This window comes from Spermophilus citellus, assembly GCF_964194105.1.
Source record: "Spermophilus citellus genome assembly, chromosome: 17".
Classification (NCBI taxonomy): Eukaryota; Metazoa; Chordata; class Mammalia; order Rodentia; family Sciuridae; genus Spermophilus; species Spermophilus citellus.
Window position 1 is genome coordinate 73262699 of NC_138199.1, and position 12354 is coordinate 73275052.

The following is a 12354-nucleotide window of genomic DNA, read 5'->3' on the forward strand; positions in this document are numbered from 1 at the left end:
GCCCACGGAGTGCGACCGAATCCACTGCTCTGCTGTGCTCCCAGCCCTGGCGGGCGCAGGTGACAAACACCAGAAATGCGTGAATCCGAGTGGGATTCTATGTCCCCGATGATGTCCTTCTCTCTGGACTTTGGGGAAAACCAATGACGACCTGTGAATGAATATGGCTTTGAGTGGCACTTTGCACAACTGAAAGATCTGAACAGCCCTTCCCTACCCTGGCGACTGTTGATGGGTCACCATCTAACCTCCACCAACACACAACCAGAGCAATGGAGATGGCAGTCGGCAAACCTGGATTCCCAAAGACATCTCTGAGGGCTTCAGGGGCAGGAGCTATGAGAAGTCATGGGTTTCTAATAGTGGCACACAGTGTAGAGAGAGATAATCAGGCAAGTTTGGGAGGAAGTCGTTTTTTTACAAGCTCCTTTTCCAGGGTGGACCCATCCAAGTCCCTAGCAATGGAGGACTGAAGGAGGATAGCCATGGCCCAGCCCCTCCTTGAAGTACCAACCAACTGCTGCTGCTAAGGTAGGTCGCACTGTGGGCCCCAGGAGATGCTTCCTCACCCCGAAGCCTTGGTCTCAAACGCATGGTCCCAACCTTTGCCGGGATGCCTGTTCACACCTGCCTGCCCTGTATGTGCATATGGTGTGTGGATGGGGCATTGTGGCCAGGGATATAGCTTGGGGCCTGCTGAGTAGTTTGCTCAGAGAACTGCATTCAAAAGGCTGCTCGAGGGCTAGGGTTGTGTCTCAGCAGTAGAGTGCTGGTTTCGATGCTCAGCACCACATAAAAATAAATAAAATAAAGGTATTGTGTCCAATTACAACTTAAAAAATTAAAAAGAAAAAAAGGCAGATCGAGGGCTGAGGATGTAGCTCAGTTGGTAGAGTGCTTGCCTCTCATGCACAAGGCGGTGGGTTCATTCCCCAGCACCACCAAAAAGGCACACCTGTAATCCCAGGAGAAAAGGAGCTCGTAAAAGGAGCTTCTCAGGAGGCTGACGGGAAAGAGGGGCTGGCCTTGTGGCTTGTAGTAGAGTGCTTGCCTAGCATGTGTGAGGCACTGGATTCAATTCTCAGCAGCACATAAAAGTAAAATAAAGGTATTGTGTCCATCTACAACTAAAAATATTAAGAGGGCTGGGGATGTGGCTCAAGCGGTAGCGCGCTCGCCTGGGATGCGTGCGGCCCGGGTTCAATCCTCAGCACCACATACCAACAGAGATGTTGTGTCTGCCGATAACTAAAAAATAAATATTAAAAAATTCTCTCTCTCTCTCTCTCTATTTAAAAAAAAAAATATTAAGAGAGAGAGAATGAGAGCAAGCACTGGATGTAGCTAAGTGGTTACACCCCCTGGGTTCAATCCTTGTTTTTTTTTTTTTTGTTTGTTTTGTTTTTTTGTTTTGTTTTTAAAAGGCATCTCTGGCCAGCCTGGTAGTACAGGCCTGTAGTCCCATCAACTGAGGAGGCTGAAGCAGGGGGATCACAAGTTCAAAGACATACTCAGCATTTAGGAGACCCTGAACAATTTAATGAGATCTTGTCTTAAAAACAAAGGGTTTGGGGGCTGGGGATGTGGCTCAAGCGGTAGCGCAATCGCCTGGCATGCATGTGGCCCGGGTTCTCTCAGCACCACATACAAACAAAGATGTTGTGTCCGCTGAAAACTAAAAAATAAATATTAAAAAAAAGTTCATTCTCTCTCTCTCTTTTTTAAAAAAAAGGGTTTGGGGTGTAGTTTAGGGTAAAGTGCCTCTGGGTTCAATGCCCAGTAACACCTACATCAAAAAAAAAAAAAAAAAAAAAAAGGAAACTCTGGCGCTGGGGGGTGTAGCTTGTGGTAAAGCATGTTCTTAGCAAGTGCAAGGCCCTGGGTTTGATTCTGCATTAAAAAAAAAAAAGGCCTGGGCTGGAGCCCAGTGGTAGAGCACTCGCCTAGCATGCATGAGGCACTGGGTTTGATCCTCAGCACTACATATAAATAAAATAATAAAATAAAGATATTGTGTCCACATATATTTAAAAAAAAAAGGCAGTTGGGAATGGAGTTCAGTGGCAGAGTGCTTGCCCAGCATGCATGAGGAAAATGCCTCCCCACACACACACCCTGTGTGACCTTTAGTTAGGCAATTTTAAAAAAATTTTTATTTTATAAATTTTTAGATGGATATAATACCTTTATTTTATTTATTTATTTTTATGTGCTGCTGAGGATTGAACTCAGGGCCCCACACATACTAGGCAAGTGCTCTGCCACTGAGCTACAGCCCCAGCAAGCAATGGTTTTTAGATATGAAACCAAAGGTACAAGTGACTAAGAAAAATAGATAAGTTGTACTTCATCAAAAATTAAATACTTTCTTCCAGGTGTGGTGGGCACATGCCTGTAATCCCAATAGCTTGGGAAGCTGTAGCAGGAGAATCTTTCCAGCCCAGGAATTCAAGGCTAGCATGGGCAACCTAATGAAGCCCCATTTTAAATATAAATAAATCAGGTCTGGTGGTACCCACCTGTAATCCTGTAATCACAGTGGCTCGGGAGGCTGAGGCAGGAGGATTGTGAGTTCAAAGATAGCCTCAGCAATTTAGCAAGACCCTAACCTTAAGTAAAAATACAAAAAAGGGTGGGGGTGCACTCAGTGTTTCAGAGACCCTGGGTTCATTCCTTGGTACCAAAAAGAAATAAAAAGGACTGAGAATGTAGCTCAGTGATACAGCACCCATGGGATCAATCCCCCCAGTACCACAAAAATAAATAAATTGGTAAAAAATTAAATTAAAAAAACAACTAGGGGGGCTGGGGTTGTGGCTCAGCAGTAGAGCATTTGCCTGGCATGTGCGAGGCCCTGGGTTCGATCCTCAACACCACATAAAAATAAATAAACAAAATAAAGGTATTGTGTATAACTAAAAAGTAAATTTAAAAAAAAATTTTAAAAAAAGAAAACAACTAGAGATTGAACCCAGAGACACTTTACCATTGAGCTACATACCTAGCCCTTTTTTATTTTTTATTTGAGACAGTCTTACTAAGTTGCCCAGACAAGCCTCAGATTTACCCAGTTTCCTGCCTTAGGCTTCTGAGTTGCTGGAATTACAGGTGTGTATCACCATGCTTGGCTGAAAACAACTGACTTTAAAAAGGGGCATGGCCTGGGGCTGGGGGTGTGGCTCAGTGGTAGAGTTCTTGCCTTGCATGCATGGGGCACTGGATTCCATCCTCAGCACCACATAAAGATAAATAAAATAAAAGGTATTGTGTCTATCTACAACTAAAAATATATATTTTTTTAAAAAGGGGGGGCATGGCCTGTGGGTGGAGCTTAGTGATAAATGTGTGCTTAGTATGAGACCCTGAATTCAATTCTCAGCACCACAGAAATAAATAAAGGGTGAATTTGTATAGTATGTGTACTATATCTCAATAAAGCTGTTTTTAAAAATAGGAATAGGGGGGCTGGGTTTGTTGCTCAGTGATACAGCACTTGCCTGGCATGTGTGAGACACTGGGTTTGATACTCAGCACCATATAAAAATAAAGATATTGTGTCCCTCTACAACTTAATTTTTTAAAAACTGTTACATTAAACAAAAAAAGAAATAGGAATGAGGGCCTGGAGACATAGCTTGTTAGTGGGGCACTTTCCTAGCATGCATGAGCCCCTGGGTTTAATTCCTGGCACTTAGAAAAAAAAAAAAAAAAACAGAAATAGGGATAGCTCACTGATGAAGCACTTACCTGGCATGCATGAGGCCCTGTGCTCCATCCTCAGTCTCTCTCTCTCTCTCTCTCTCTCTCTCTCTCACACACACACACACACACACACACTCTCTCTCTCTCTCTCTCTACTGTGTGCCACTGGCCAGAATGATAAAACATCTCAGGCTCCCACCATCTGATTGAGAAAGACACCACAAATCTGACCTCCTGTGATTGAGATAAATGCTTAGATGGAGGAGCATAGCTTTCTGAGAAGGAGAGGAAGGAGTGTCATGCTTTGAAATCCACACCTTCACTTTTACTTGGTATTGAAAACATGCCCATTGGGCTCCATCTTAATTGTATTGTTTCAGTTTTTCTTGGAGAAACTTGATTTGGCCTAAGGAGAAGGACTCCTGTGTGTTTGAAATGGCCTCTGAAACATTGATTTTTATCTTGGAGATGTGTTTGCTTTCCTTTTTTTTTTTTTTTTCTTTTTTTCTTTTTGTGGTGCTGGGGATGGAACCCAGGGCCTCAGCATGCTAGTGGGCAAGTCTTTACAATTGAGCTACATCCCAACCATACTCCCTTTTTTGAATCCTATCTAGCTTGTTACAGGAAATTTGTTCAGAAGGAAGTCTGCTTTGACATCTGACTTTCCCTCCCATTTGCTAGCCAGATGTACTAGGACTGGGGAGAGGTGGCACTATCACTAGGACATTGCACCCTAAGGTCTGTCCTCTGCTCTGTTAGCCAAAGATCTTATCAGCACAGCCAGCACTGGTGATCTTATTGGGCTATGGTAATCTGATCAAATTTCTGGTAGTGTCCACTACAAGGTGTTGGGGGTGGGGATATCATCCACACCAGCCAGGGTTCTGGTGGTCTAGGCAGGCCTAGAGGTTGCCAAGGAATGTTGTTGCCAAGGGTCCCCATGGAGGACAGGCACTCCAAGGATGCCTCTTCTCTGAGAGTCATTTCTATCTCCCAAATCAAAGCCAGACTCTCACCCTGTGGGCCCTCCTCACGGGACTTGGTCTTTTTTCATTCAGGGAAGGCATATGCTTGATACAGCTGTGGTTTCTCCATTGCAAGCACAGCCTAGGTTGTTCCCTGGTGAGACTTGGGGCCACATCTCCCAAATGAATCTCCCTGAAAATGTTTGCTTTCAGCAGATGGTCCACTATCTCACCCATTCTGGGAGGTTCTTTTTGTGGTTTCCAGAGGATTAATCCATTTCCTGATTTGGGCTCCCTTTGCCCTTCTGTGATGTTAATGGTGACAGTTTCTATAGCACTGATAATACTGACATTGGGCACATGTCAATTCAGACCTCAGGGCTGATATCTAGCCAGAATGCACCTTCAGGGCACTACTGGTTGTTTATCACTAATGTCTGTTTTGATTAATTGGTGCCCTGGATTTCTGCAGTCAAGTGTCTTCATAATCACCCCTAGAGCTTATGTATCTTGAGTTTTGCAAGGATTGTTTTATTAAATTCTTACTAGTATATTGGATATTTTTATTACTCTCATTTTATAGATGAAGAAAAGCAGCACAAATAAGTTCAGGAACTCATCCAAGAAGAACTGAGCCAGGTGTGGTGGTGCACACTTGTAATCCCAGCAACTCAGGAAGCTGAGGCAGGACGATGGCAAGTTTGAAGCCAACCTCAGCAACTTAGCAAACTTAGTGAGACTCTCCGTCTCAAAACAAAAAAAGGGGCTGGGAGGCTGGGGATGTGGCTCAGTGATAAAGTGCCCCTGGGTTCAAATTCCAGTACAGAAAAAAAAAAAGTGAAGGAACTGAGACTTGAACTCCTGCTGCCTAACCCTAGGCCCATTCTCTCAGCCACCATTCACATCCTCATGAGTACACTAGACTGCTGCAGCCTTGACTCTGCCATCCTCTGCCTGCAAAAGTGCCAGGATATAAAGCTTAAGTCTTTTCTCAGTGGGGGACAGAAGATATTAGCTGCTCTCCCAGACCACTGGAGCCCCACACTTCCTACATGGGACACTCCCCATGTGGAAGCCAGGCAAGTAACCAAAGCTCTTGGGAACCAGACTGATTCTTTGCTATCCATGCCAGAAGAAGAGCCAGCCAGCTGTGCAATGGGGCTGCCAGGGCCATTTGGTTTGGTCAGCAAACACTCTTGAGCCTCTGCTGTGTACCAGGCTTGACTCTGGAGCAGGCAAGAACTCAGTGCCTGCTTTTGGAACCTCAACTTTGTCTTTCCAAGATTCAGATTCCCCTGCTCAGAGAACAAACTCCAGGCCTTCTCTTTTTTTGGTGCTCCCACTCTGTCCCTGAAGTTCCTACCCTGTAGGCTGATGACCAACCTGTTGATAGCCACATAAGTCTAGACTTGCCTCCTGGCTAACAGCTCAGGGCTGCTTCTCTCTTCTGGCCCCTTGCACTGGCCAGAAAGCTGCAGCTGGTGCTGCAGCTGGCACTGCAGCTGCCCCAGGCCACTGGAGATGGGCAGGAGGACTGAGATTAGTTGGAGGCTAAAGAATGATGCTGGGGCCCATGATGCCTGGGTCTTGGGCCCAAACCCATCCTGCCACCTCTACTTGATAGCTCAGTGCAAGGCAGTGAGAAGCTTAATAGAAAATCCTGCAGCCGTGTCAACCAGAGGCAGTAGAAAGGGAGTAGGGGTTAAAGGAGCCCAACTACCATCTCCATGAGGACGTGCAGTCCCTCACATAGATCCCCTCAGGGGATCTTAGGGCCATCTGCCCTAAGCATGCAGCCCATTTGCTGCTCCTTCCCAGGGTCTAGTTGTAGCGTCTGAGATGGACCTGTCCCTTTCTGCCTACTTTCCATCCTATTGTGTATTCCTGGAACTGCAGGATCCTAGATAAGAGTTGGCAGTTTCTGGTGAAAAGGTCTCAATGTGTTCCTTCATCTGCATCCCTTTCTAGATCATATGTGGCTTTTTAGCCTCTCCAGGAGCTACCACCTCACTGAAGCCATCTCTTTTTTGCTTTCCCAGTAGGATGTAACTGCAGAACCTCTTAGCTTCTTCCAAAGGGAAGGGGAATTGGGTAAGTGTGGTAAGGGGTGTTCCTCCTAGGTGTGCAAAATTAACCCCCACTGGACTCTCAGCATGATGCTCAGGAGAGGACAATAGGCTGGTACACACACATCACATGGAAGTTCTGTGGCTCTTTGCTTGGAGTAATGGTGATATCAGGGTGAGACTTCCAGGGACTGGTGGATAGGACCACAGAGAACAGAAACAGGAATCCTCTGGCCCCTCCTCACTGCGTAGCCCTCAATCCATAAACTCAACACCTTCCTCATTCCTTAGACATGCTGATGAAGGGGTAACAAAGTCATAACAGCAGCCAACTGACCCAAATTGCCGGTGAGGCACCCCGAGGTTGAGTGTGTTGTGGAATTTTGAGTTGGCAACACAGATAGGGGCCTTGCTCTTGGGAAGGTAACTGGAAGGCTGTGTGCACTGAAATTGCTAGCCAAAAGCCCAGCCAGGCTAGATGGAAAGGTCCAGGCTGGCAACATAAGGATGTTGAAGGCTTCTCCCTGAGGAATGCCTATGGAGAGGGGCAAGTAGGAGCACCACTGGGTGAGGGGAAGCAGCAGCTACAAGGACCGTAGGTAAGGAGCAATCATGGGCTGACACACAAGGAGTAGGCATTAATTCCTTCAGTAACTGAAATGCTTCCATCCCAGGTGAGAAGGAAATAGATTCCCACAGTTGTCTTTCATTCAGAATTGGTTACAAAATTATCTATAAAACTAAGATGTGAAGATCCAAGATACATAAACTATGCATATATCTACTTGAGTTATTTTCAGTTGTATCTTCCCTGGCTGAACCCAAAAAAAGTAATTGTAAACTTTGGAGCTCAAGATTTTTTATTCACATTAAGACAGAACAAAACTGTAGTGTGAATTGATGGTAATCTAATATACGCCTGTCTTTGGCTTGCTGGATATAGGAGTAGGATGTTGGGCAAGTCCCTTAATTATTTTAAATTGTTTCCTTATCTATAAATATAAGCATTTATATTTATAAATATATATCCCAGAGGCCTGGATCCCAAAACACAGGAAGGCTGGGACCATCCAGGAGAAGCTGAAGATCAGCCTCCGATGCAATGGCAGTGGCTGTTTCACCCTGTTCCTCCCTGTGCAGCTCTAATTCATGATGCTTCAATAAGGTCCTGCTTTCCAACTGCTCCAGGCCTGACTCCTGACACCAGGCAGAGGCAGCAGCAGCAACAGAGACCGCTGTTGGGGAAATCTGAAATGAGCCAGGCTTAGGCAGTGAGGGAATAGCTCAGTGGAGCACTTACCTAGGATGCAAAGGCCACAAAACAAAACCACCTCATTCTTTCCCCCATTACCCAAGCTACTCCTGTTGGACACCTAGGTCCATGTTTCTAGGTAAAATATCCTTGCTTAATCAACTTAACCAACTGAACATGCACGAAGTAGATATAAGGGACAGTGTCTTACAACTAACAAGGGTAAGGGGGCAAACACTTTGAACTCAGTTTCCAGTTCATCTGTCCTTAGATGATTCACTGGGTTCCCCCTGCACACATCACCATGCTGTAAGAATGATGGCCATGTAATTTGCCAAACTGGAGTTGTCAGTAAACATAGGCACCATTTATACAACAGTTCTACAGGAATAAATTAGCACTGTCCTGAGCAAAGGCCTGACAAGTATCATTTTTCCAGTTCTGCCCCTAGTGTGCTCCCCTCCCCGACTCTCCCACTGACATCAGAAAGGCAAGGCTCTCCAGAGCCTTGAAATGAAAACCATTAACAAAATGAGAAAAATCTCAAAACTTAAAAAAAAAAAAAAAAAACTTTTATTTTTGTCTCATCCATCAAGGGCACAGGTTACACCATCAGCTTCAACTTTGCTTTCCTCCTTACAGATTCTGGTCCATTACTCTTATCCAGGGACATGCTGTAAGGGCAGGTTCCTAGAATCAAAAAATATCTTCTAGGTTGTGTCCAAGTGTGGAAGTCCACATAGAGCTGTTTCAGCAGTACCTTCTAGCCTGCCCAAGCCTTCTCCAAGAGACTTCAAAACTGATGAGAAGGCTCAATATTGTCACCCACTTGGATTATCCATCAATTCAGCAAGCTTACTCTCCCCCATTCCTGTGGCTGGTTCTCTTTTAGTTGCTGCCACTTTTGGGTACACTCCAATGCCTAGTATTTGTCTTGTTCAGAAGCACATAAGGAAATTCTCAGAATTAGTAAGTATGCCTGGTTCCAGATCTAGTTCAGATAGGACTTTGTCAAAAATAAAAAAAACTAGTTGAAAGCTGGATAAGCAACCATACAGTATCTTACCTCTTTCAAGCACTTCAAAATCAGAAATTAATCCAAACTTTAGTAGGGCAAGAACTTCTATATAGCTACTAGCTTCATTGGAATGCTTTAAAGGGGTGGCTCTCAGGTCAAGTCTTGCTGACACGCATGCATTATGCCTTGCAAGCAGCCCTCATTGCTCAAGACTTGTTCCATGCTGCTGAAAACAGCTTCGACAATTCCACACCTTATAGATTTGTTTAAAATGATTTCTAAGCCTGCTCCAAAAGAGATGCATGGAATAAACCCCAAATGCAAGCCCTACAACTTTAACAAGAACTTCCCTAATAAATGCAACTTAATTTTACTTTGTTAACATTATGGGGATGGGGTAAAGCTATTAATATACTTTGCTATAAAAAGCCCATGGTACAAAATATAGCAGTATTCTTTTGCACAGGTGCTGCAGATCAAAACCAAGGCCTTCCTGCATGCTAGGCACATATTCTATTACTGAGCTACATCATGGAATTTTTATAGATCTAAGGGCAGCTTTACATGCTTTCTTTGTAAATGTTTCATCTACCAAGCAAGAGCTGAAATAAAGCTCAAACTTTTAAAACGTGTAGAATTTAAATTATGGACATATTAAGGTTCTATAACATTCAATTTAGGTTTTTGACACTTAGTTGAATAAACAAGTTTATTTGTAAATTTAGTCAACATACATAATTGACCTAAAAACCTCAATAAAGGATAAATTTAAAAACCACTTGGAAGGCCATCTCTTATATAAAAAGGGATTTTCCCAGGACAGTAAATAACCAGATGTAATCTATCCCAACACCATCATAATTTGCAGAGGTCCAATAAACCTGGAGCTGCCTGCTCCTCCCCCACACTAAACTCCATAAGGTAAAGAACCAACCCTTGATATTATTTCCTTAGAAGAAAACCTAGATTTAAAACCAACCACAACACTATGAAAAGCTAAACTAGATAGAATATTAGTTAACAGATGATGCTGGTGTGAATAACTTGTTATTTTATTCTAGAGCCCTTGTAAATAAAATCCCCCAGTTAGTGTTTGCATTATCAGCTAGAGGGTTAGTTAACATGTGGTAGAATGAGGACTTATGCAAGGTATATTACACATAGCATTTTACTACTATGAAAACAAGTGCAGTCTCTAGTTAAGAGAAAACCAACTGGACTCTAAATTATACACACCTTAATGACAAGACTCCCCACCACTTGTGAATGTAAAACATTTAATTTAAAAATGTTGACACTACAATATATAAAATAGCTATTATAAATGCACATAGTGTATTCTATAGCTGCCAGGTTTACTTTTTTTTTTCTTTTTTTTTTTTTTTTTTAGGAAACTGTAAGTTACACTGTGGTTAAGACTTGTATCTTCACCCTTGAAAAAGCCCGCATTCTATCACAGTGATGTATGGTCAGACTTAACAGCCCCAATTGTTAAACACTTGGATCAAGTCATAACCAGTTTTATTGCAAAAGGACCCTGTACACATTTATCAATTCTAGTACCTTATAACTACCCAACAAGTCATTAACATACAGAAACATGCATCATGAGAAGCAAGAAATATCACCCATCCCTTCTGCATATTAGCAACTTGTCACTCCTGAGCAACAGTGCTCACATCACTGAGGTCTGTGAACAGTCACTTTTCGCATTCATCCTGAGTGAAAGATGGAATGACTTAAGTACAAATGCAACATATTATAAACAATTTCTTACAAAAAAAAAGTCACAAATTAAACCAAAGTATTTTACAGAATTTACTACAAAACGCCATAAAAACTGCCTTCACTTAAGCTCTCTCTCCCCGTATCCGGCGAGCCAACTGGATGTCTTTGGGCATGATGGTGACTCTCTTAGCGTGGATGGCACACAGATTAGTATCTTCAAATAAACCCACCAGGTACGCTTCACTAGCCTCCTGTTGAGGACAAGAGCCACACTATTAACTTCCCTCCAGGAGAAGCCACGCAGCCCTCCCCCATACTACAGAGCCTGTCCCCTTACCTGAAGGGCGCCAATGGCTGCACTCTGAAACCTCAAGTCGGTTTTGAAATCCTGGGCGATCTCTCTCACCAATCTCTGGAAAGGCAACTTCCGGATGAGAAGCTCGGTCGACTTCTGGTAACGACGAATCTCTCGAAGAGCCACAGTCCCGGGCCTGAAGCAAACAGGAGTGTGTAAGAGGACATGGCGGAGCCTCGGCGCTGCCGCCCCGCGCACAGTTGCCCACCGCCAAGTCATTGTTCCCCGGCTGCCTGCCTACCTGTAGCGATGAGGTTTCTTCACCCCGCCGGTAGAGGGGGCGCTTTTCCTGGCAGCCTTGGTGGCCAGCTGTTTGCGGGGGGCTTTCCCACCAGTGGACTTACGCGCGGTCTGCTTGGTTCGGGCCATTTTCTCTTACCTAGGACGCAGAGTGGATTTGAGGCCGTGAGATCCTCCCTCCCAGCCCCCAGGGAGGTGGCGGCGGGCGCCGTGGGCTCCGCGCGTCCGCGAGCCCTCCCGCCTCTGCGCCCCACCTTGAGGTGGCAGATGGCCGAGGGCCGCCGCCGCCGCCTCCTCCCCCTCCCCTAATGACTCAGGCTGCGAGCAGTGGTGGCCTCCCCCGGGAGGGGGGGCGCGGGGAGGAGTCACTTCCCGCCCGCGACGGGCGGAGGCTTGGCTGCCCGGAACCCGGCCTCCGGACCTCTGAATCACCACCGGGAAGGAGGTGTAAAGGCGGTTCCGGGGCGAAGCCCAAGGAGACAGGCGCCCGAGCAGCCCCCGCTGGCTGGCAGTGGGCTCTCAACGGCCGCAGCCCGTGGCATCAACGGCTGGAGGGGCCGGCAGTCACAAATAACCCTGCGAACACTTACCCAACGCCGAAATCTTAGGCCGCTTCTCCGACCGCCGCGCCGAGCTGCTGCCCAGTGAAGACCTGCAGCTGCGGAGCAAAAGAACGATACTACTCCAACGAACGACCAAACCGCTCTGCGCTCTAAACCCCCCCGGCGCTTCTGCTTTTATACCCACGCTTCACGCTGCGTCTCTGCGTCATAGGGCCCTTATTTGCATACACCAACGGCTTTTTCTATTGGTGGGCCCTTTCGCCGACGCGCTGACATCCCCCGACACAAAGGCTGTGCTTCGGCCCCGTTCCGTGATTGGCTGATATTTAGGCCCCTGATTGGCTGTTAAAGTTGCCTCTTGATTGGATAGATGAAAAGAGGAATGGACGAATCAGAGTATAGCACTAAGCAGCTCTTCTGATTGGATAAAATGGAGCTATGTTTGGATCCTTCCCTTGGTTCCAA

General features: G+C 45.4%; 1 protein-coding gene across 1 annotated transcript; it reads right to left on the bottom strand.

Moving 5' to 3' along the window:
* Nucleotides 1-10265: 10265 nt before the first annotated feature.
* H3-3B (H3.3 histone B) lies at nucleotides 10266-12067 on the bottom strand. Its single transcript, XM_081271162.1, has 4 exons — nucleotides 11917-12067; nucleotides 11328-11465; nucleotides 11069-11222; nucleotides 10266-10982 (listed from the first exon to the last, which is right to left on the bottom strand). Exons 2-4 carry the CDS (start codon nucleotides 11453-11455, stop codon nucleotides 10854-10856), a joined length of 411 nt encoding a protein of 136 aa, XP_081127288.1. The 5' UTR covers nucleotides 11456-11465; nucleotides 11917-12067; the 3' UTR covers nucleotides 10266-10853.
* Between the last annotated feature and the right edge of the window lie 287 nt (nucleotides 12068-12354).